The 23,452-nt window shown below is 38.7% G+C and overlaps 1 protein-coding gene across 9 annotated transcripts in view; it reads left to right on the plus strand.

Annotated features, from left to right (window-relative positions):
• Positions 1-23,452, plus strand: part of LOC137033079 (zinc finger protein 721-like) — a 35,706-nt gene that overhangs the window by 5,500 nt on the left and 6,754 nt on the right. Inside the window, exons 2-5 of one of the 9 annotated variants that reach the window (XR_010896805.1) lie at positions 2,064-3,658; positions 4,720-4,852; positions 8,966-13,517; positions 13,617-14,091. Coding sequence is in view for 4 of the 9 variants with exons in the window: in XM_067405167.1 (XP_067261268.1) it covers positions 2,064-3,542; positions 15,868-16,967; positions 19,473-19,479 (2,586 nt within the window). In the remaining 5 variants the exon portion in view is untranslated. Of the gene's footprint in view, positions 1-2,063; positions 6,913-8,965; positions 14,092-15,867; positions 16,968-19,472; positions 19,480-23,452 lie in introns of those variants that run through there. The other 8 variants (XR_010896807.1, XR_010896806.1, XM_067405167.1 and 5 more) reach the window with 8 other exon arrangements.

Consider the following 23,452-nt stretch of genomic DNA (forward strand, 5'->3'; position numbering starts at 1 on the left):
TTATCGAAGGCGATTCATCTGCGATATGAACGCGATATTGCGTGGCTTTTCATTGAACTACGGCTCTGTCTATTAAATGCCGCTGCATTTGAAAGCAGGTAATGGAGATTTAACGGTAATCAGGGAACCGGCTTTATTGATGAATTGCGCGTGACAATCTCATGCGATATATCGTGCAGCCCTACTTTCTACAGAAAAAAATATTAACAAAATCAAACATTTGAGCCGGGGACCTCTAGTTGAGTTGAGATGGAATTACCTTATTGCAAAGTTCATCTAAAAGATAATAACCTTGAATAAGTCTTACCAGATTTAATAGCAAGAGCATTAGAATGACAGATTTAACCTTTTGTATGTAATTTTTTTTTTTTTAAATTGACCCTTCACCGGGAGTTTGATCGACAAGCTATCTAACCAATAATAATGCAGAATCTGCTATTTTGTCTGATAAAGCAGTCAGAAGTTAGAAGATTAACCTCGGTGGACTTGAAAAATGGTGTGTATTAACATCTTTCCACATTTGAAACAACATACCTTCTGATGTTCATTGATGTTTATTTGATGATATAAATTAACTAGTAGGAAGAGATGATCGGGTCACAAGCCGCTTGAGCTGAGGCGCTATAGCAATCTGTCATGACACATTAAAGAGGTTTTTATTGTTCCAATTTCTTAAAATATTACATAATTTGAAAGCTGGGACTTTATTTAATATCATAAGTAACCTGCTCTGTCTTGTCTGTTGAAGTGTTGTCAGTGTCCTCTTTGCTCCGCAATGTATTTTTAACTGCGTGTGGCGTGAAAGCGCCATGGCTTGTCAGACAAAGCATCAGTAACTAAGGGGGGGCGGGTCTTTGCGAAGGGTCAGTTAGGCCGATTTCACACCGCACGCACAAACAGAGTGTAAGCAGCGCTTTTTGTTTTCAGTGGCTATGTTAACAGATTAGAGCATTGACGGGGCACACAGAGGCAGCGCGTTGCAGAGCAGAATTAAAGCCACAGTCAATTGTTCTTGATCAAAATTGACTTGATTAACATGAAAAATAGCAAATTTCACCATAAAATCAAGTCAAGTGTTTCGTGTTTTACAATCACCATATGACATTCAGTGCCGTGAAAAAAATAAATAAAATACACAAAAACACATCACTGCCAGGAGATTTTGCCTAAAATTCAAAGGTCTGTTTAAAACTAGAGGCATATCATCATATGTGTGTGTGACAGAGGGGAAGTATGCTGCCCATTATAAAGCAAAGAACATGGCAGACAGTGGAGGAGAACACCAGAAAATGTGACAGAATGGACAATACTCGTCTGCATTTACATTACACAAGCCGCAGTTCAGCTGCTCCCTCTCTGCAAATGCAGAACTTCTGCGCTGTATCCACATTGCTTGACCATCCAGTGTGAAAAAGGTTACACAGTGTTACACAGTGTTTGGCCGTACACAGATTACATTACCTGGCCACCGTGGATCTGCCTCCACTGTTGTTTAGATGTTTTATAGAAATAAAAACCATTTAGTTCAGTTGCACAACGGATGCTACAATTATAAACAGAAAGTGTTTGCTTTTGTCCATACAGCACACACTGCACAGTGCAGCAGGAATCAGATTTCACTTATCACATGATCAGTAAGGAGAGATGACAGACAGGACAATGGTGGAGGATTTAGTGCACAACAGATCCTGAGCGTCATTGACAAATATCTTATCTTGTAAAATGTGCAGTCAGTACTGCCACCCCCTATACACAGAATACATGTGATCGCGAATGCAAAAGTGAAAAGTCAGCATGCATTCAAAAGCGATTTCAATTAGGCCTATATACAGAGCAACTGTGAGCAAATTCAAAAGATAAAGTGAAAAACGAGCACACATTCAGAATCCCCCCTTTTCCCTCACTGGTGTTGTTGAAAGCTTATATACTAGTGTGAAAACTTCCTCACAGTTCCAAACGTCATCACTGTGTTGCAGATCTATTACTTTGGCTATCTTCCATTTATTTTCCTTGAATTGAGTTTTGAAATTGATTTTTTTTTTTTTTTTTTACTTTTATTTTAGATCAAAATGAACTGAAAGAAGATAATATCACTTGCCATGAATGTGGGATGCATTTCACAAAGCAAGCAAGCTTTAAGCAGCACATGAGGAGTCATACTGGAGTGAAGCCTTTTATTTGCCCTCAGTGTGGAAAGGGTTTCACATTAAAACAAGGCCTTGAGGCTCATATCAGAATTCACACTGGAGAAAAGCCTTTCTCCTGCTTTGTGTGTGGAAAGAGTTTCGCACAACAAGGACAGCTTAAATATCATGTGACAAGCCACACTGGAGAGAAGCCTTTCACCTGCCCTCAATGTGAAAAGAGTTTCACAGCCAAGCAAAGCCTTAAAATTCACATGAGAATTCACACTGGAGAGAAGCCTTTCACCTGTCTTCAGTGTGGGATGAGCTTCTCACAAGTAAAACACCTTAAGCGTCACATAAGAACACACACCGGAGAGAAGCCTTTCACCTGCATTCAATGTGGAAAGAGTTACAAAGTGAAGCAAAGCCTTGAAAGTCACATGAGAATTCACACTGGAGAGAAGCCTTTCACCTGCCCCCAATGTGGAAAGAGTTACAGATTGAAACAAAGCCTTGAATGTCACTTGAAAAGTCACACTGGAGAGAAGCCTTTCACCTGCCCCCAATGTGGAAAGAGTTTCACAGTGAAACAAAGCCTTGACAGTCACATGACCATTCACACTGGAGAAAAGCCATTCACCTGCTCTCAGTGTGGAAAGAGTTTCGCTATAAAACGATACCTTGAGTATCACATGAGAATTCACACTGGAGAGAAGCCTTTCAGCTGCCCTCAATGTGGAAACAGATTCGCAATGAAAAGTAACCTTGAGAAACACATGAGAATTCACACTGGAGAGAAACCTTACTCCTGCCCCCAATGTGGAAAGAGATTCACAGTGAAACAAAGCCTTGACAGTCACATGACTTTTCACAATGGAGAAAGGCCATTCATCTGCTCTCAATGTGGAAAGGGTTTTGATGTAAAACTAAAACTTGAGTATCATATGAGAATTCACACTGGAGAGAAGCCTTTCATCTGCCCTCAATGTGGAAAGAGTTTCTCAATGAAAAACAACCTTGAGAGACACATGAAAATTCACATTGGGGCAAAGCCTTTCAGCTGCTTCGAGTGTGGAAAGAGTTTCACCGTGAAACAAGGCCTCGATATTCACATGAGAGTTCACAGTGGAGTGAAGCCTTTCATCTGCTCCGAGTGTGGGAAAAGTTTCACAGTGAAACAAAGCCTCGAGAGTCACATGATGCATCACACTGGAGAGAAGCCTTTCACCTGTTCTGAATGTGGAAAGAGTTTCACAGTGAAACAAAGCTTTGAGATACACATGAGAATTCACACTGGAGAAAAGCCTTTCACCTGTTCTCTGTGTGGAAAAAGTTTCACAGTAAAACAAAGTCTTGAGAGACACATGAGAAACCACACTGGTGAAAGGCCTTTCAACTGCCCTCAGTGTGCAAAGACCTTCACGCAAATGGGACACCTTAACCGTCACATGAAAAATCACACTGAAAAGAAGCCTTTCGACAGAGTCGGGGAATCTCCTCCTCCACCTGTTTGCAGCATCCATCAAAATGAAGTGACTGCAGTCATAGTTTACCAGAAATCCAACCAGTTATCAGAGGAGATTGATGTAGTCAATATTATATATGATTAGGAGGCCATAACTGATAAGAAACCAATGGGACGCCACATTTACATCCTTACTCAAGCAAGTGTTTCAATTGTTCATTATAATGGGGGATGCTTAACATCAGCAAGAACACATTGATAAAACATTTGATACAAGTGGAATAGACCTATATAAAATGCATTGATTAACACTTTACAATTAGTTGACCATAGTCATAATCTCAGTAAATCATTTGAAGATTGAGTCAGTTGAGTAGCAGTACCATCCACTGCCAGTTGCTACTGTAATTAAGGTTAAACGTATTTGGCTTGCTGTCCGCAGTAATGGGGCTCGAGGAAGCAGCTTCAACTCGAGCTTAGATATACCCCTCAGTGGGACTACTAACGCTTGGAAGATGAGTATGGTAGCAAAATGCCTATATTATGTTGGTGAAGCTGAGGAGGTGGAGGGATGCCAAAACAGTTGATGCTGGTGCAAGGTGAACGGCTGCTTATATGCTCCGGCAGTTAATTGAAAGATTAGATTGGTTCACTCCTCTCTCGAAATTATGTTTAGGAACTTCACTTATTATACATATTTTATACATTCCTTTACCTTGTGTATATAGATTTCATTTATGAAATGTGTTTCTAATACTGTATAACCTTATATTGTACAAAGAATAGCATGTACATTTCATTAATCTGTGCAAACTGTAACTGATGGAAAGAAAAACTTTATCATCTCTACATGCTTGAGATAAGTAGTCTCTTCAAGACAACAGACACTGTTAAGCAGAAAATTCCCATTGTTTTTTATAAGAACATGTATATGTTTCTTTTTTATAAGAACATGTATATATTTCTTTTTAGATACAAACAGCTTTGACTACACAAATATCTAAGGTTATTCAGTAAACTGCTAATTCCTTAACACTTGATTTCATACCTCGTGCTCTTCACCTGCATCTGCCTCGTTTCTACACAAGAGTTAACTTGACAATATGTTTGAATAATTTTGAATTTCAGACAAAAATCTTCCTGTTGGAGAGTAACTGGCAAGAGACAATGACAACTTCTAAAATGTCTGGCACCAGACTTGAGGAAGAAGAGAAAATCCTGCAGGTCTTCTCACTGAGCTGCTGCAAAACATAAAGACAGTGTGAGTTGTTTCACTTCCATTCAAAGAATTAAATTATTCAATCTGTACCTTGGTGTTGTTTCACCCTGTTGTGATATATATCCAAGTGAAACAGCTTCATAAACTAAAAAAAAAAATGCAGGGTGGGACTTTTTGTCAATCAGGAATTGATTGGATCACTGCATCTGATGATCCAGAAGACATAAGCTGATGACGTTTTATGCAGGCGCCCTTTCATAGCCATGACAGCATGCCTCAGCAACTGTTGCATGCAAATCGGACACATCGTCATTTATTTGGGAGTAGAGCATGCTCCGTCTGCTCTCGAGGGAGCTGGCTGCATCCACTGCAATCACTTCACAGTGAGGAAGCTCCTCTCCTGCCTAGCTCTCTTTGCGTGGATTTGGAGTTAGACATCTTTGCCTCACGGTTCCAGTCCTGCTGCTGTTGAGGCGACTTCGATTGTTGGGGTTGCAGATAGAGTTAGCAGAGGACTTCGAGGCAGGCATATCCCTTTCTCGCGCCTCACCCATTAGCTCTAGAGCTCTCATACCGGATCCGGAAGCCAACTCTGCAGTTTCTACTGATCTGACTGAGGGCATGTTATGGCATCTGGCTCTGAGGAAGATGCAACAAGAATTGAAGTGGAAATTGTCAGTGAACCAACCCACGGACAGTCAGATAGACAGTTATTGTAAAGTAGGGGTGGGGGGAATCGAATCACATATGATTCACACATGAGGAATCGATTCACACACTGCCTACAACACACTGTATCCTTCACTGTAAACCGAAAGTAACTCACTCCTGCTAAACGTTTAGAAATCTTCCACCCAGGAAAAGTACAAGTCAACACCATTGTGACTAAAAGTTTGCTAAGAAGTATTTCCTACTAAAGCAATGCGGTATTTGACTCCAGTAAGCGACTGGTGGGAGTGGGCTTGGACGGCAACATGACCAGTGCGTTATGGGTGTTAAAGTTTTTTTACGTATTTGAGAAGCGTCACGCTGCAGTCTGCGGTGGACATCCAACCTGGCCTACATCCATGTGTGACATCAGAAGCCAGGCTCATAGCACCCTGCAGCCGATTCATAAGATTTTATTGGTCATGTCAGTCACAGTACTTATTGCATATACCAAACACTGATCCTTAACCCTACCCGTCACTGTAATCTTAACCAACGAAATTAGCTGCAGGGCGGGTGAAGTGGTTTGGGGGGAAAAAACACTTCCTCAATAACTTTAAGCATTGAGAAGACCTAACACTCACACCTAATTCTTTATCATTTATATCTTATATTTGTCTTGACAGACGTCCGCACTGAAATCCACCTAAAACCCTTATGCCTGAAACACACTCCAAACCTACCCTTATGCCCAAAAATCCTTTCAATCAGAAACCTACATACAACAAATCGGGTTTCCGGAGCGATACGGGGATGGGGAAACATGTAACGTCTGGACTAACTTACGATGCTTAAAGATTTTGGAAAAGCTTTTACCCTTTTGAACTGGTCAATTAAATCATGGCCTGGGCTCTGGCCAGTCTGACTTTTACGGGTCCATTGTCACTTAAGTTGCCTCGGCAAATGCTAAGCAGAAACTTCTTCAGGTTCCTAGGTGACTTCAGAGATCTCCTAGATCGACCCCATTCTTGGCACAAAGGTTCATGGCCACAGGCACATTGTGAAAACTCCCATACACACACACACACACACATATACTGACATTATCTGCATTTAACTCATAATTGAACTATCCCAGAATGTTATGATGTATTCCTGTGTGTATGCATGTCCCTGTGTTATAATTAGCCTAGTTATGATTTTCAGTTATTTTAGGATAAGATTAAATGCTTATAACCATATGTGAGAATGTGCCACTCTTTTAATGTCTTCCCACCCTATTGTATTTGGTCTTGAAACGATCCTCTCTTTATGCCTTAATTGATGATGTATATCATGTTACGATAAAATGCATTATATAATTTTTTTACTATACTTTGGGGTAAAAACTGTACTAATCTGACACTTTGATTTAGTTGTATGTATTTGTAGTTTCATTTATTAAAATCGATTATATTCACGCTTGATTGTCTCTGTTGCTGCTCATAAATCAGGTCATTTTAACGTTTTGATTTTCGCTACATGCTTTTGTACTGTTATTACTAGAACAGGAGTATTATTCTTTTTGGCCAGAAGAATAATCTTCCTTATTGATAAGAAGATTGTAAAGTTTAGTGGACAAACCAACCAGTCTCTTTGAAATAAATTCTAAAACTGAAACTTATTCTGCAAGCTGATCTAGACCATATTATAATCTGTTAAGATTAATTATATATCTATATATATATATATCACCTCTGTGCTAAATTAACTGCACTCACCATAGATAAATTATACATATCTTACATATCTATGGGGAGTCACAAAGTGAAGTATTGGGCACGGGCATAGCTTCTGGCATCACACTTGGATGTAGGCAGAGTTGGATATCTACCGCAGGCTGCAGCAAGCCCTACTTGACCTATTTGGCAAAAGGGTTTTGATTGAAAAGTTTTCTCTAGTCAGGTAGCACCGATTTCAAATGTTTTGCCTTTCTACGACATAGACAGCCAAGTTTTGCCAATAATTTACATCAATGACTTACTTACAACTCTTTCTGTCAATTCCTAATGGAAATTACTATTCCTTTGTTTTGGTGCTGAACCCATACATGGAAATGTTGGTCAGAAAATTAGTTTATTCAATCTTATTATGTATGTGCACTCAAAAGAGTGATCAAAGAACATTCAATAGAATATTTGGCCTAGTTGTATTTTGATACCTTCATGATGTTTTTGAATGCTTTATTCAAATGCACAGATTATGTTATTTTAACACTTAAATAGTTTCACAGTTTGGTCTGGTTTTGTTTTCTTAGTAAAAACGTGTTATACATGTTTTATTTCATTTACAATTAAAAAAAAAAAAACATACCAGGTGCATATTTCTATCTTTATAATAACTCAATTTTAATATTTTACATTACATGAACATATAATGGACATGTTAAGTTTGGAGCAAAATTAGGTAAATCATGTGAAGCAGCATTAAAATGTATATGAACAAAATGCTCAGTTTAACAAAGATGTTCCCATTAAAATAAGTCATCCCAATACTAATTTATTCTATATTACGTTGTGCAATAACTGTACTGTCCCTGCAAGGCACAGATGACAAACAGAACATTGTTTTTGCTTGTTATAAGAACTTGTACATTTCTGTGTAGAACACAAATACCTAAGGATGTTCAATAAGCAGTGCTCTTTTCATTTCACTTCATTTCCTGCCTCTTGCTCTTCTCCAGCATGCATCTTGGTTGCAGACGAGTTAGCATGACAAAAGGTTTGAATAACTTTCATAAGAGAGAGAAGACAGCAATAACAACTACTGAAATTATCAGAAATCTGTCACCAAATGTTAAAAAGAAGACAAAATCCTACGGGACTTCTGCTCACTGAACCTCTGGGAAACAGAAAGACAGTGTGAGTTGATTGTTTATTGCTTTCATTTAAAGAAATAAGTCGAAATACAGTGCATTGGCATTGTGTCAGTATTTATAATTGGATAAACACATTTCACAGAATCATTTACTACTGTCACAGATTTACACAAACTGAGAAGGTCATCTCTCCTCACTCTCTCTCTATATAAATATACAGTTATTGTTTACATTTGCAGCATTATATATTTTAGTAGCCTAAGTGGAAACCCAGTGCTTGCATTTAAAAGCGTAATCCTGCAATTTCTCGATCTCTTAGAAAGTAGCAGTATTTTTTTTACTTGGATAAACATATGATGTACTGTGTGATATCCAAATACATAATATTAGAGTTTTAAACTTTCTGTAGAGATAACCAAAGTGATGTTTTTTACAAGGAAGTATTCATCTAAACTAATATTACTGTCATGTTTTAGAAACTGTAGAATATATGTTTTGCAGACAATATAAAGAACAGAGGAAAACATAATTAAAAAGAATTGGGATTGGAAAGAAAAATGGGATTAACAGAGGCAGGAATAAAGAATGGCTATGGAAAGTGTTGTGAATGCACAAAGCAGATGATGTAGTTTTTTTATATGATGTTATAGATGTTACAGGAAAATAAACCCAGAAGATGGCAGTAGTGCAACGCCTCTGGATGCAAGCTGCTGTTGATCCCGAAAGAAGAAGCGGAAGAACTGACTGATGGAGCGATCTGCAGAATAAACTGGATCGAACATTTACTGGAGATAAAGATGGAGCAGCATGAAGACACCCAGACAACACCAGATGTGATGATTAAAACATGCCAGTCATCACCGAGGCAAGAATGGACGAATGAAAGACCGTGTGAGTTTGTTATTTCTGACTGATTCTGATTAAATTCACGTAACCTAATAAAAAGATACGTGCGTCAAATGATTTATGCCTAAAGGCCAGTTCACATCAAAAACGATAACTATAAAGATATCTGTAACGTTATTTGCGTCCACACCACCGATAACGGTCTGTTTATTCTAAGCTATTGGGGGTTCTTGTTGCATTTACACGGATTTAACCAGCAGATGTCCTCAGCATGCTAGTGAATCTAGCTAGTGCAGGCCCGGTTTCACAGACAGGGTTAGCCTAAACCAGAATTAGGCCTTAGTTCAATTAACTTTTATAAACGTGAAAAACATATAACTGATGTGCTTCTTGAGACAAAACAATTGCAGAGATATCTCAGAGCAAGTTTCTTTCAGTTGAAACAGTTCAAACATGCATTTTAGTCTGGGACTAGCTTAAGCCTTGTTTGTGAAACCGGGGGATAATCTAACAGTGAATTAAGCTGATGTATAGTGGAATAAAAACATCACCTAGTGTTTTTAACTGCTACTTCAAAGGAAGCAAGACAATGCCGAAATTATATCTCTGGATAACTTACCCGAGGTAATTTTATGTTACACATTTTGCTAGCCTAGCACAATCTTATCTCCGTTGATAGTACCATTTATTCCTAGGTCTAACGTCCTAACGTCTGCCATTTTAAATTCGCGAGCTTTTAAATTAGAATGGATTCTGATTGGCTGTCAGTGTTTTATCGTTCATCAGCTGGAAATAAATAGTTCTGAAAGTGATCCTAACAATATCTTTCTTCTATAGCGCTATCGTTATAGCTATTTCGTTATATGGACTCGTTCTTTTATATTTAGTACAATATCTTTATCGTTATCATTATAGTATCGTTCCTGGTGTGAACGGGTCCGGAAGTTCAGATGCAGTAGTGGCCTTTGTACAGATGTGTGCAATAGTTAGGGATTTTTTTTTTTTTTTTTTTGTCAACATTAGGCTAGTTGACTAAAATTGAAACCAAAGAAGCCAATAGCCATAAAAAAAGTGATTTTTAGATGGATAAAATGTTTATATGATTTGATAACCGAGACGATTCAGTAATTGTGTAGTAAAATAACTATAGAATGAAAATATGGGAAATCAGGTAATGGTCTACTTTTCAAAGCAGTCTTAAAATATCTAAGCATGCACAAAGCCTGAGTTAAAATCTGGGGTGTGTTCTTTGTAATCTCACCGAATACAATTTGACAGATGCCAGATCTTCAAATAGTGATAATTGATCTCTGGCTAATTTTGTTCTTCAAACGAATTTGTGGATTATATTCAAATATCTGGATAAAGTAGACTGATATTACTGTGTGTTGTTGTGTTCAATGGTTAGTTCACCCAAAAAAGAAAATTCTGTCATTATTTACTCACCCTCACTTGTAAGACTTTCGTTCATTTTTGGAAAAAAAATGTAAATATTTTGAATGAAATCTCCATTGACAGTCTATGCAACTACCGCTTTGACACTTCAAAAGAGATCATAAAACTAATCCATATTAATTTGAAGAGTTTAGTCCAAATTTTCTGAACAGACACATTGATCACATTGCATTTTACTGTGAAATGAGAGTTCTGTGTCTTTATTAAAATCAACACATTGTAATGATTTATCTCATCCACCTGCAGTTAATTGGAATGTTATTTTTTATTACTTTGATATAACGATCCACGCATCACTAGTGCGCATAATAAACAGAATGGTGTCATGCATTGGTGTGACACTAATATAGTTATGGTTGTAGGTGTGAAATGGCCTGAAAGGGTTAGTTCACCCAAAAATGAAATTTCTGTCATTTATTACTCACCCTTATGTTATTCCAAACCTGTAAGACCTCCGTTCATCTTCGGAACACACATTAAGATATTTTTGATGAAATCTGAGAGCTTCTGTCCTCCCTATACACAGTAATGTCATAACAAATGTCAAGGTCCAGAAGGGTAGTAAAGATATTGTTAAAATAGTTAATGTGAACTAAACTAAACTAAAGGGACATGGTGTTGCAGGGCTCCAGACAAAAAATTTAAAAAATAAATAAATTAAGGAGCGATTGGCTCCTATAAGTAAAAAAAAAAATAGGCACAAATAGTGCCACAAAAGAATAAATGTGTTTTAATTTTGTCATGTGTTGTCACGTCTGCCCTCCTTTTACAGCATCAGCATTTTCATCCATCTTGTGGAAGTCCTAGGAAGTAAGGCTGTGTTCGAAACCACATACTTCTCTACTATATAGTAGGCAAAAAGCAGTAGGCGAATGAATATTATGTCCAAAACCATAGTATTCATAAAAGAATAGGTGAGAATTAACAGGGCTTTGGACTAATTCTCGCGAGATTCGGACTTGCGTATACTAATGTTGCGTTCGAATATGCCTACCTACCTACTATATAGTAGGAGAAAACAGTGCGAGAAAAGAGTAGTATGTTTGAAACCTCAGTATTCATAAAAGAGTAGATGAGAAATCTCCGGATGGTCTACTGCTCCCGCCTAGATTCTGAAGCACTCATCATCGGATACTTTTATATCCCTGCCTTCCCAGGAGGCCACGGGAAAGGATACATCATTAGCTAACCTGGCGGAGACCAGCGAATGTGAGTATTACAAACCAAAAACATGGTTCCTTGTGTTAAAATCACATTTATTTATGCATTTGGCAGAAGCTTCTATCCATAGCGACTTACAGTGCACTCATTACAGGGACAATCCCCTTGGATCATCCTGGAGTAAAGTGTCTTGCTTGTAGCAAATTAGCTCAAAATAAATATGAATAATTAATCATAACTAGTTATAATTAATTATTAATATTTTAATCAGTCAATAAAATTAACTTAATGTAATAAAATTAATATTACAATCAATTAACCTGTTGTTCAATGAACACACAGTGTTAATTGTTTATTAACTAAGAAATGTTCATTTCCAGGTTATGGGAAATAACAATCTTATTCTACTAAAAGCCTGTAGTCAGGACCGACATGAATAGGGACTCCAGTACATGAGCGCAAAACACGGACAACCTTACGTGTGACATGAACAAGACTTTATTAACTAGACTAAACACTTAAACTACTCTAACATTCACACACATACATGCATACAGTTTACCAAGAGAGAGAGAGAAAGCAGAGTACAGGAAGCAAGAAGTTACAGCATTGTTGGACATTCAGCAGATCAACAGCCTTGAGCAAACCATCAGTTTAGTTTTAGCAGGCCCTTCTTTAAAAGGGGTAAGGATACTCAATGTATCAAATAATGAGACTAAGTTTGATACTTGCATGTCTCTCCAAGTTGAATTAAAACTGTCCTGATGCAATTTGTGGAGGCTTCCGTTGAATCTTTGCTGATATTGTCTTGACGAAAGAGAACCAGTTGGATTCAGAGGATATTTGGTGAATGGAAGGTCTAGGCCGAGGCCTGGCACAAGCTTGGGGTTCCTTAGAAGCTTCTAGCTTCTTACAGCATCATCTTGACATCAGCATTCATCAGTAAAAGAGAAGAAGAGGATATTTGATCTTGTGGTCAGTGAATATAAGGGGTGAAGATGTCACACCCTCTTGAGGTGTCTGAGCCAATAAGGAGTTCCCCTTTCAGAGGGAAGTTTTACGGGTCTTTGTTCTGTAGCAAGATATTAGCATAAGACACTGGTTTGGATGAATGAGAGAATAACCTTCTAGATTCTTATAATACTAATGTGTCATAGAGTTAGTAACATGTGACATAAATTACCAAATTCGAAATGAAAGTTGGAGTCCGTAGATACCAAGCATGCTGCCAATGTGATCTCAGTTAACTATACATTTGCAACTATGGAACATTAATACCAAAATAGTTCAAAAGAGAGAATTAATACATAGAATAAAGCCTATAAAAGGAAAGTCATGAGATGGGAAACTTGGATACATGTTTATACATTTCCCAAGTGGTTATATAGAGAATACATAGGATTAAGAGAGTTTATTTGTCCTTCTCAGGAAGAATGAGTCACTAGTCTCTCCAGAATTCTTCTGGATCATAAAAGTACCATATAACTGTAACAGGACACCTAGGTTGGCCTGTGTGCTAGCAACATTGGGATGCTGGTTACAGTTTTAGGGGAATGAGTTCAGAGAACTTTGATAGTGAGAGTGAGTTTATGGGTAATTCATTAAATACAATGAATAATTGTGTGGCTGATTGGTCCAGACGTTACATGCTCAAGGACACACTGGTGGTGATGACTGCAGAGATCGAACCAGCAACTTTCTGCTTACCAGTTCAGTGGTTTAGCCCACTACACCACAAAAGTAATAAAGCAAAATTTGATGTAATAAAATGAAATTTGGCAAGAAATAGAATGCTGAAATGAATTGTAAAACATTTTAATCTGTTTAAATGTTTTACAGGTATGCTCATGGAGAGCAGGCACTCAAATGTTTGGAGCAGATACAGCAGCAGCAGCCATCTTCTCCCAATCCTGCTTCAAGGTTGTGGGGTTCAAGTGGCGTCATTATGGTCTTCCTCATCCTCTGGATCAGCGATGTCCCCATTGGGGAGAGCGAGATTGTGAAGCACAGCGCAGCACGCAACAACCTCAGGCAAAAAGGCATGGCTCACCTCTGGCAATGAAGAAAATAGAGCACCAGCATGTTTTCAGCATGCCAAAGGCTCGCTCTGTGATGCTTCGTGCACGGGAGTGCTTGCTGTCCAAACAAGCCTGCATGATTGCACATCCGATTCCAATCGGACTGCAGCAATGAGGGACATGATGGATGGCAAAGGCAGGCGAAGGTGGGCATGGTGGTCAGCTGCTTCGTCAAAATAAAGCTGCAGAACTGGCACAGCTGTGTTGAGATGGCAGTAGGATGTGGGGTTCACCACCTGTAAATACATGATTGTTAGAACAATACGTTTGAATAAAGATTTGATATTTGATTTTGAATAAAGATCTTCAAACAGTGTCCCCACGTCTCCTTTGTGCAGACATTGCAAACGCTGAGGAAAAGCGCACTAGGTAGGGTTGGTGAGTTACTGATGCCATGAGGTGTTGTTGCACCTGTTGCTCATATTTTTTTTTATTATTGCAGGACTTATAATTGCATATAAGATCAGGTACCATGGTTGTATCTTTAACAATGAACAATCATGATGACAAAAATACCATGGGTTTGAGTACATCATAGTATGAGATTATATACACAAAAAAGGACAACGGCAAGGTTAAATATCTTTGAATAATTCATCATAATGCATAAACAAATGTATTTTTTATTCATTAGCCTGAGGGATGAAACGAGAGTTACATTCAACAAGAGGAAAATATAAAGGAGATTTAAGGCACTTTTGCTTGTGGATTAAATTTTTCTTCATTTTGCATTTAAAAATAAAGAAATTAACAACATATTCAAGAGGTAACGATTTGGGGTTTTCGTGATAAAATAACATTCTTAAGGATAAAACTGGGGGTCACATTAGTAGGGTTAAAAATGTTATTTTTTAGTCTTAAGTTATTGCACTAACGTCTTAGGTCACATGATAACGTCAACATGGCAAATGATGTCCGGATCACATTCATACTTAACCCGATCAGGCTATAAAGTATGTACTCTTTTAGCGCTCAATAAGTAAGTACTGACTGAAATTAAGTACCTACTCAGAAAGTATGCAGTTTCGAACACAGCCAATGACTCAACGACTTACTCATTTAGACATTTACTGCTACCTACCTACCTAGTTTTAATTTCTTATTTAGAGTATCGTTTTTTTTTAAATCCAATTTTCATATTAATAAATAAAAACAATTAAAGGTATAGTTCACCCAAAAATAAAAATTCTGTCATCATTTACTCACATTTAATAATAATATACACAAAAAATAGATGATGATCACAAAAAGATGATGATTTTATTATAGTCATACTGAATTTGTCAAAACAGTGGGAAAGTGATCTATGAAAACTAAGGCGGAGAGATGTTTGTTTGAACTATGTTCACCTTAAGCTTACTAGATGTTTGAGTTGGTTCTTGTTAAGAGTAAACCCAAATGTGAACACCCAAATCACTCAAATCTCAATTCATATCGCAATATATCACAGAAAAAACAAAAGTTTTTTTCCCCCCAAAATCTTGCCTACTAGAGGAAAGGGCTATAGCAAAGTGCATCTTAAAGATAATAATCTTGTATAAGTCTTACCAGATTTAAATCCCTCCAGGATTTCACAGGACTTTTTTTCTGATTTTTGCAGCCTAAAATGACTGCATTTGCTGCAGCTCTATTATTTTTATTATTTGTTCGGCAAATTTGTGGCATTTCTTGTTGTTTTTCAGTGAAAATATACCACATACAACAATCTTATAACATTGTTATCACTTTTCTGACCTTGTGAACCATTGCAGGACTCCAGAATAACATTTGAGGGCAGTAGCACCGGTGCCATTAAGTTTAGAATTGCAAAATGATATAATTGCAACAATTCAAGAATGAAAGATTCAACCCTTAGTATGTCAAAGATAAAACAATGACATCTGTTGCAAATGAATTGGGTGCAGATTTATAACTTTGGCTTTATTGTCCTTGAATAGATTTTTGACTTTGATTTTTAATGCTTATTTTAGGTCTGAAAGAAGATTATATCACTTGCTATCAATGTGGGATGTGTTTCACCAAGCAAGCAAGCCTTGAAAAGCACATGAGAATTCACACTGGAGAAAAGCCGTTCACCTGCCCGCAGTGTGGAAAGAGTTTCACATTTAAACAAAGCATTGAGAGACACATGAAAACCCACACTGGAGTGAAGCCTTTCACCTGTTCCCAGTGTGGAAAGAGTTTCACAGTGAAACAAAGCCTTGAGAGTCACATGAGAATTCACACGGGAGAGAAGCCCTTCATCTGCTCTCAGTGTGGAAAGAGTTTCACAGCGAAAACTACCCTGAATTTTCACACGAGAGTTCACACAGGAGAGAAGCCTTTCACCTGCTCTGAGTGTGGAAAGAGTTTCACAGAGGATAAAAAACTTAATATTCACATGAGAATTCACACTGGACAGAAACCTTTCACCTGCTCTCAGTGTGGAAAGAGTTTCAACATGAAACAAAACCTTGATATTCACATGAGAAATCACACTGGAGAGAAGCCTTTCGTCTGCTCTCAATGTGGAAGGAGTTTCACTGTGAAACAAAACCTCGAGTGTCACATTAAAATTCACACTGGAGAGAAGCCTTTTACCTGCTCACAGTGTGGAAAGAGTTTCACAGAAAAACAGAACCTTAAATGTCACATGAGAATTCACACTGGAGAGAAACCGTTCACCTGCTCTCAGTGTGGAAAGAGTTACACAATGAAGCAAAGCCTTGATATTCACGTGAGAATTCACACTGGAGAGAAGCCTTTCTCCTGCTCTCAGTGTGGAAAGAGATTCACAGTGAAACAAAACCTTGACAGTCACATGAGAATTCATACTGGAGAGAAGCCTTTCACCTGCTCTGAGTGTGGAAAGAGTTTCACAGAGAAAAAAAAACTTAATATTCACATGAGAATTCACACTGGAGAGAAGCCTTTCACCTGCCTTCAATGTGGAAAGAGTTTCACACAACAAAACCACCTTAAATGTCACATGATACTTCACACCGAAGAGAAGCCTTTCACCTGCTCTCAGTGTGGAATGAGTTTTAACATGAAACAAAAGCTAGAGCGACATATGAGGATTCACACTGGAGTGAAGCCTTTCTCCTGCTCTCAGTGTGGAAAGAGTTTCACAGTGAAACAAAACCTTGAGAGACACATGAGAATTCACACTAGAGAGAATGGAAATGCTGTGAGTGTGGAAAGAGTTTCAACATGAAAAACAAGTTTGTTCTGTTTATGTGATTAGGAAGCTTGTCTGATAAAACATCAATGGGAAAAATTAGTCTGGTTAACACTCCTAGACTTAACATGCAAGTATTTGTGAGAGACCCTCTGCAACATTATCAACACTCCTATTGTAATAACAAACAGGGATGCACCGATACCACTTTTTCCTAAAGGAGTCCGATACTTGATTTTTGGTACTCGCCGATACGGAGTCAGTCAGTCACCTTTATTTATATAGTGCTTTTTACAATGTAGATTGCGTCAAAGCAGCTTTACATTGATAACTGGCACATTAAAGAATAGTGTCAATGCAGGCAGATCAAAGCACTGTTGAATATCAAATGTCAAGTCAAATGTCAAGTGTCCCCAACTAAGCAAGCCAAAGGCGACAGCGGCAAGGAGCACCGATACGTGCATTTTCATCATTGCATTTGTCATCATTTAAATATAGATTGATTTTTATTAAAGGTAGGGTAGGTCATTTTCGGAGAGGCAAGCAATAGCGAGCTAGCTTTGAAGTGTAAGATCCCACCCTCTCTTCAGAGTGCCTCAAAAGCCACGCCTCATCCAAAACACATGAATGCGTACAGCAGGGAGCAAACAAAAGCGTCACGAGGGACGTCATTAAACTACCTTATGTATCAGAGCACATAATATTACAATAATTATGAACGTAAACAACTTAAATTGCACTGACTTGAATCACCTGACTGCTGCAGATTAATTTGGGCATTGATAGTGTTGCCATTGAAACTCATAAATTTGAGTCACGAACCGCTCCAAGTATAACGTGACGGGTTTCCATCTCTTCCAAATTATGGTAGTTATCGTGTAAACTCAACAAAAGCTTGTTGTTTTGATTCGGTAGGAACTGTAAAACATGGCTGCTGTTTTGGTTGCGGTGTTCGTGACTGGTGTCAGTTTTAACTCTGCATAGCATGAAACACGGCGATGACGTGTGATGTCTGCACGAACAGGGTGCACGAGGGTATATAAAAACAGTTGACAGGCAGGTAGGACATCCGGACCAAGGGATTTAATTGAATGAACATTTAATGGTCATACACCATCCATAGAAAATATAAATACTTTCATTACTTAACTTAGTGATTGCTATCGGGATGTGAAGAGACTTTCAAGCAGCATAAAAAAGGTTTTTGAAGAAAATCACATACCCTGCCTTTAAAGTTAAAAAAGTTATTCAATCAAGAATAGTGAGGGATTTTCTTTTTGTGCTTTGTTGTTAAATTAACATTAAGGACACACAGAGCAGCAGGTAGGCCTATATTAGGCTGCTGTAACTTTAAAAGCTGCATGTATCCAATATACTGTTACACACGTTTTCTTTCTCAACTGTTTTATGTTCACTTAAGACATAACCAACTCAAGAAGGTGTGAAAGAGAATTCAATTCAGTATTCGTGTGCTGTCTGTGTGAGTACTGAATTTAGTTCTCTTTTGTGTCTTATTCCACTTGAATATTTAATATGGCAAGGCTTAAAACACATGCAAATGATAAACATTTGTGACGATGCAGCACTGGCCCGATTAGGACAGTGATATTTCCGTCAAGTGTCTCGTGCATCATTCACGCTTGCCTCGGACCTTCGGCAGTTGAGCCCTGTGTAGTGCAGGGGCACAGTAATCACATAGCTTTTTTCCTTTAAAAGTGCCCTAGAATTGATAATTGAATTTACCTCGGTATAGTTAAATAATTAGAGTTCAGCACATTGAAATGACATACAGTGAGTTTCAAACACCATTGTTTCCTCCTTCTTATGTAAATTTGATTTGTGCAAAAGACCTCTGAAGAACAGGCGAATCTCAACATAACACCGACTGTGACGCAACAGTCGAGATCATTAATATGTACGCACCAAACTTTTGCATATGCCAGCCCATGTTCAAGGCATTAGACAAGCCAGTATTAATATCTGGAGCAGCACAGCTGAATCAACAGACTTTATGCAGGTAAGCAAGCAAGGACAATAGTGAAAAAATGGCAGATGGAGCGATAATTAGTTGAGCGTATAGGACTTGATAGTACAATTTCTTACAATAATTGGCACTTTGTTGATATCTTGAGTGGGGAGTAGGGGTAATCACTTCACTGGGGTCATCAGGTGGGCACCCTTCATCCTTGTGTTTCGTTGATAGGCCCACGACACCTCCAAAGGGCTCAACAGCGACACCTGGCGCCCCAGGTGCGCTCCCCCTCTGCTTTTACCCCTCTATTTTGCAGCCCATTTAGGATCCTTCCTTTTTAACCACAGCCAGTTGCTACTTCACTCAGCAGCTTCTGGCATCAACCTAATGGCTTGTCGTAAGGCCTGTCCTCTGACTCCAAACCCCTTCAATATCCTGGTTGTTGCTGTGGCTTCAAAGCCTCTGCACCCAACCTCTACGGGAAGCAACTGGGTTCGCCAGCCCTGTTGTACTGCTTCAGCTGCTAGGTCTGAGTACTTCAGCCTTTTACGTTCATTTGCTTCACCAATTGTAACCTCCCAAGTCACAGTCAGTTCCACTATGAACAGGGACTTTTGTGAGGTTGACCATAGTATCCGGTCTGGCCTAAGCTTAGTTGTAATTATCTCATATGGAAAATTGAGCTTCTGGTCCAGATCAACCTGCATTTTCCAGTCCCGAGCGGTATCCAGCAGGATTGTTTCCATTTTTGTTGTTGGCTTAACTGAAGGCTGACCTGCTCTTACAAAGGCGGTGGTGTTTGAGAATCCAGGCTTTGGAGGAGGGAGGGCATTGGTGGTGGTTTTCCTCACTTCCAGAACAATTGCCAGTTGTCTCAGAACCTGATTGTGCCTCCAGGTGTAACGTCCTTGGGAAAGACTAGTTTTGCAGCCGACGAGTATATGCCTTAGCGACGCTGGGGTTTGACAGAGAGGACATAATGGATCTTCTCCCATCCACTGGTTTAGATTCTTGGATGTGGGGAGAACATCATAGGTGGATCTGATGATAAAGCTCAGCCTGCTTTCTTCCATTTCCCAAAGATCCTTCTAGTACCCCCTTTCCACCAGCACGAACCAGGTGCTAGTTCAGAGCTAGTGCTAGTGCCAGTTCGGAGTTGGTTCAACTGACGAGCCTTCTAAGAACCGGTTTGCCTTTCCACGGGCTAGAGAGCAGCACAGAGCCTGGTCTTACGTCACTGTATACGTCTCATATAACACACCAGGCTTGTTTGAGATGCATCGGCTTCTCGCAGAGCGATCGGCGCATGACATCAAAGCTCCGCGAGAATGATCCAAAAGCACAAGGAGCCGTATGCTTTACAAACGCTCCCGTGGATCCGCGGCACACTGATGTCACCCGCCGAATTGGTCCGCGCTGCTCCGATGCATCTCGAACAAGCCTTCTATCAACAATCGCGGATGTTTCACTACTGTTGATGCTCATGGCTTTGCGAACCTACATCGGCATCCAAACACGGCTCGCCGTAATTTGTATATAGACGGAGATTTCAGTCGAGTTGCTATTAGCTCGATTAGCTGCTATTTCAAAAATGGCGCAGGTGTCTTGTTGGTCACGGTAACCCCGCCCCCAGCCCCTGACGCAAGTGGTTCTTACTTCTAGCCCAGCAACATTTTGGTGCTACTTACGAACCACTTTTCCTGGTTCAGAGCTGGTGCTTTGTGTCGAAAGACAAAGAATTGATTTGAAACTAGGCTCTGGCTCCGAACCAGCACTCAAACGGCCTTGGTGGAAAAGGGGTATAGGTGAGCTTACGTTGCTCCAGATTTTCCCAGTTAGTCCATTGTCCCTGTTTGGACTGCAAGACTGCCTTCTTGCATCTCTCTGCCTCCTCTTGCTGTTGGACCTCAGCTACTATCAATTTTCTCCTCTGGGTAGGTGTTGCTTTGTACCATTTTGGTCCCAAGTCCAAACCCCAGAATTGAATGTAAACATCCAAATAAACACCACACTTGCATAATCGGATAGGCTGCATGACGAACACTTTGCAAAGATCCATTTTGAGGGTTATATTAGCTGTGTGAACTTTGTTTATGCAATGTATTATAGAGTTGCGAGTTTGGGGGTGGGAGCACGAGCATTTAAAGGGGACACGCGCTGGATCGACGCATTTATAATTATGCCCCAAAATAGGCTGTTAAAAAACTGAATAAAAAAAATCTATGGGGTATTTTGAGCTGAAACTTCACAGACACATTCAGGGGACACCTTAGACTTATATTACATCTTGTGAAAAAGCATTCTAGGACACCTTTAATAATGTAGTGAACCACTCGTTATACACAAATCACATAGCAATTTCATTTTTACTTGCTTATAAGTGACACGTGTGCTGAGTGAGTGATCAGCAATCAAGAGCATGCAACAGAAGTGCGCACTCACTCTCTCTTTACCATCAGTTAACTTTAGTAATATGTTACTAATATGTCCGATACCTCCATTATGCTGTTTGTTCTGTTGTCTGTGTTTCTTTGTCAGCACACATGCTGCATGGTATTGTTTTTTTGGTATTTGAGCATTTTAATGAGTACGAGTACACGAGCGCAGTACTGGTATTGGTGCATCCCTAAAAATATAGCTGCAAGTAGCAATAATCGGAGTCCAAGCACTAATGGCCCCTGTGGATGATTAAATGTATCTTTTGGAGTGGAATTTTATAGCAAAGTCCATCTTGAATTTTCATTGGAAGTTAGGGTTTGTTTGTAATGTGTGTGGTGTATTTGTGGACTCAACATTTAAATGTAAAATATTTGTGGATATTCCACATTTCAATTTAGATGAATCTAATGTCATAGGTTGTCACAGGACAATTTCAAATAAATGTGAAGATATCATTTGTTGTTCAAACCAAATATATATATATATGTATCGGAAGCATTTATCTGAAGGTCCTTTTCATTTTTATAATTTATTTCCATGTGTTGTCTCAAAACCTTATGCTTGCAGTTCCACATAAGTGTTTATATTATTCATACCAGACTAACGACATATTGTATTATAGTAGATGTAAGGATGAAACTATCATATTAAACATGAGGTCTATGTCAATAAATAAATTGTAATAATACAACAATAAACCCTCCCATACACACATTCCTGTCCCACACACTTTTTAAAACAAAGTTATGCCATTGTGAGGAGGAAATATTACGAGAGTGAGTCAGTATCCAGACAGAACTATGATGGTAGGGTAGCCTGTGAGGTATATCAAACAAAAAAGTGTGGATAAATCTAATCAATATTATGCATAATGAGATTATACAGCTCTTTCAATAAAATTATTCTCTCATCCAGAGTGATGAAAACACCTTACAGATGGCGAGTCCTGCTGATCAACACAATGTAAATGCAACAAGAATAGAGCTCAAACATGTATAATGACACTTTTACAAACCAACAGCAATGTAAAACCAAAAACCAATGTTTTGAAAATGTAATCTATTAAATGATCTAAAAATCATTAAATGCCACTAAATATAAAGTAGGCTATATGCAGTTGATCATTTATGTACTTTTATTATTTTTTATTTCTTGTTTTTATGTGTTTTCTGGGAGAGTTTGGTTAATCAGTCCAAAGAAATATCACACTCCATTTTGCATTCTGCATAGCTATATGTTTGCACATTAGAATCTAAATTATAAAACTGAACCGAGATCAGGTAAAACCATTAGACACTGGTTCATGGGTTCAGCCAGAGAGCCGATAATATGGATCTAAAGGGCTCTGGTTCGGCAGATCAACGCCTCCTAGCGGTAAACCTCGAAATGATTCGAACCGGTATATGACGTGACGAGGTCTCGTTGCTGAAATCACGTGACTTGTCCAGTCTGACGAGCTCCGAGCCACGGATTCACATAGGCTACGTCTCCGGTTAATCAAGCAGCGTTTTGAACGCTAATTCGGTGATTTCAAACCAAATACATTTTGGTTGGAGAATATCTATTAGAGAATATGATGAATGAAACGATGATGGAGACTGATGAAATTAGCTGCGTCGAACATTTCCTAGTAATAAAGATGGAGCAGCCCGAAAACAACCAGACCACAATGGGACCAGATGTGAAGCCGAAAACATGCAAGACGACACCTATGCAAGAGTGGAAGAATGAAAGACAGAGTAAGCTGGTTATTTGTCACTTACAGTGTAACAATCAATTAAAATAATTTGTTAATTTTTGATTGTTACTAATTAAAAGCCATATAATGCACACCAGATGTTCAAATGTCCACAATAGTAGTAACATTTTCAGACCAACTATATTTTAGGTACACTGTGTAACTTTTTTTTTTTTTTTTTTTAATAACATTTAAATAATGAGTCAATACATCATCAATCCTTCAAAAAAAACAAGTTTTCACTTAAATTGCATACATTTAATCTAACAGTTGTGGGGACAACAATTT

The sequence above is a fragment of the Chanodichthys erythropterus genome, chromosome 12 (assembly GCF_024489055.1).
Source record: "Chanodichthys erythropterus isolate Z2021 chromosome 12, ASM2448905v1, whole genome shotgun sequence".
In the NCBI taxonomy this organism is placed as follows: domain Eukaryota; kingdom Metazoa; phylum Chordata; class Actinopteri; order Cypriniformes; family Xenocyprididae; genus Chanodichthys; species Chanodichthys erythropterus.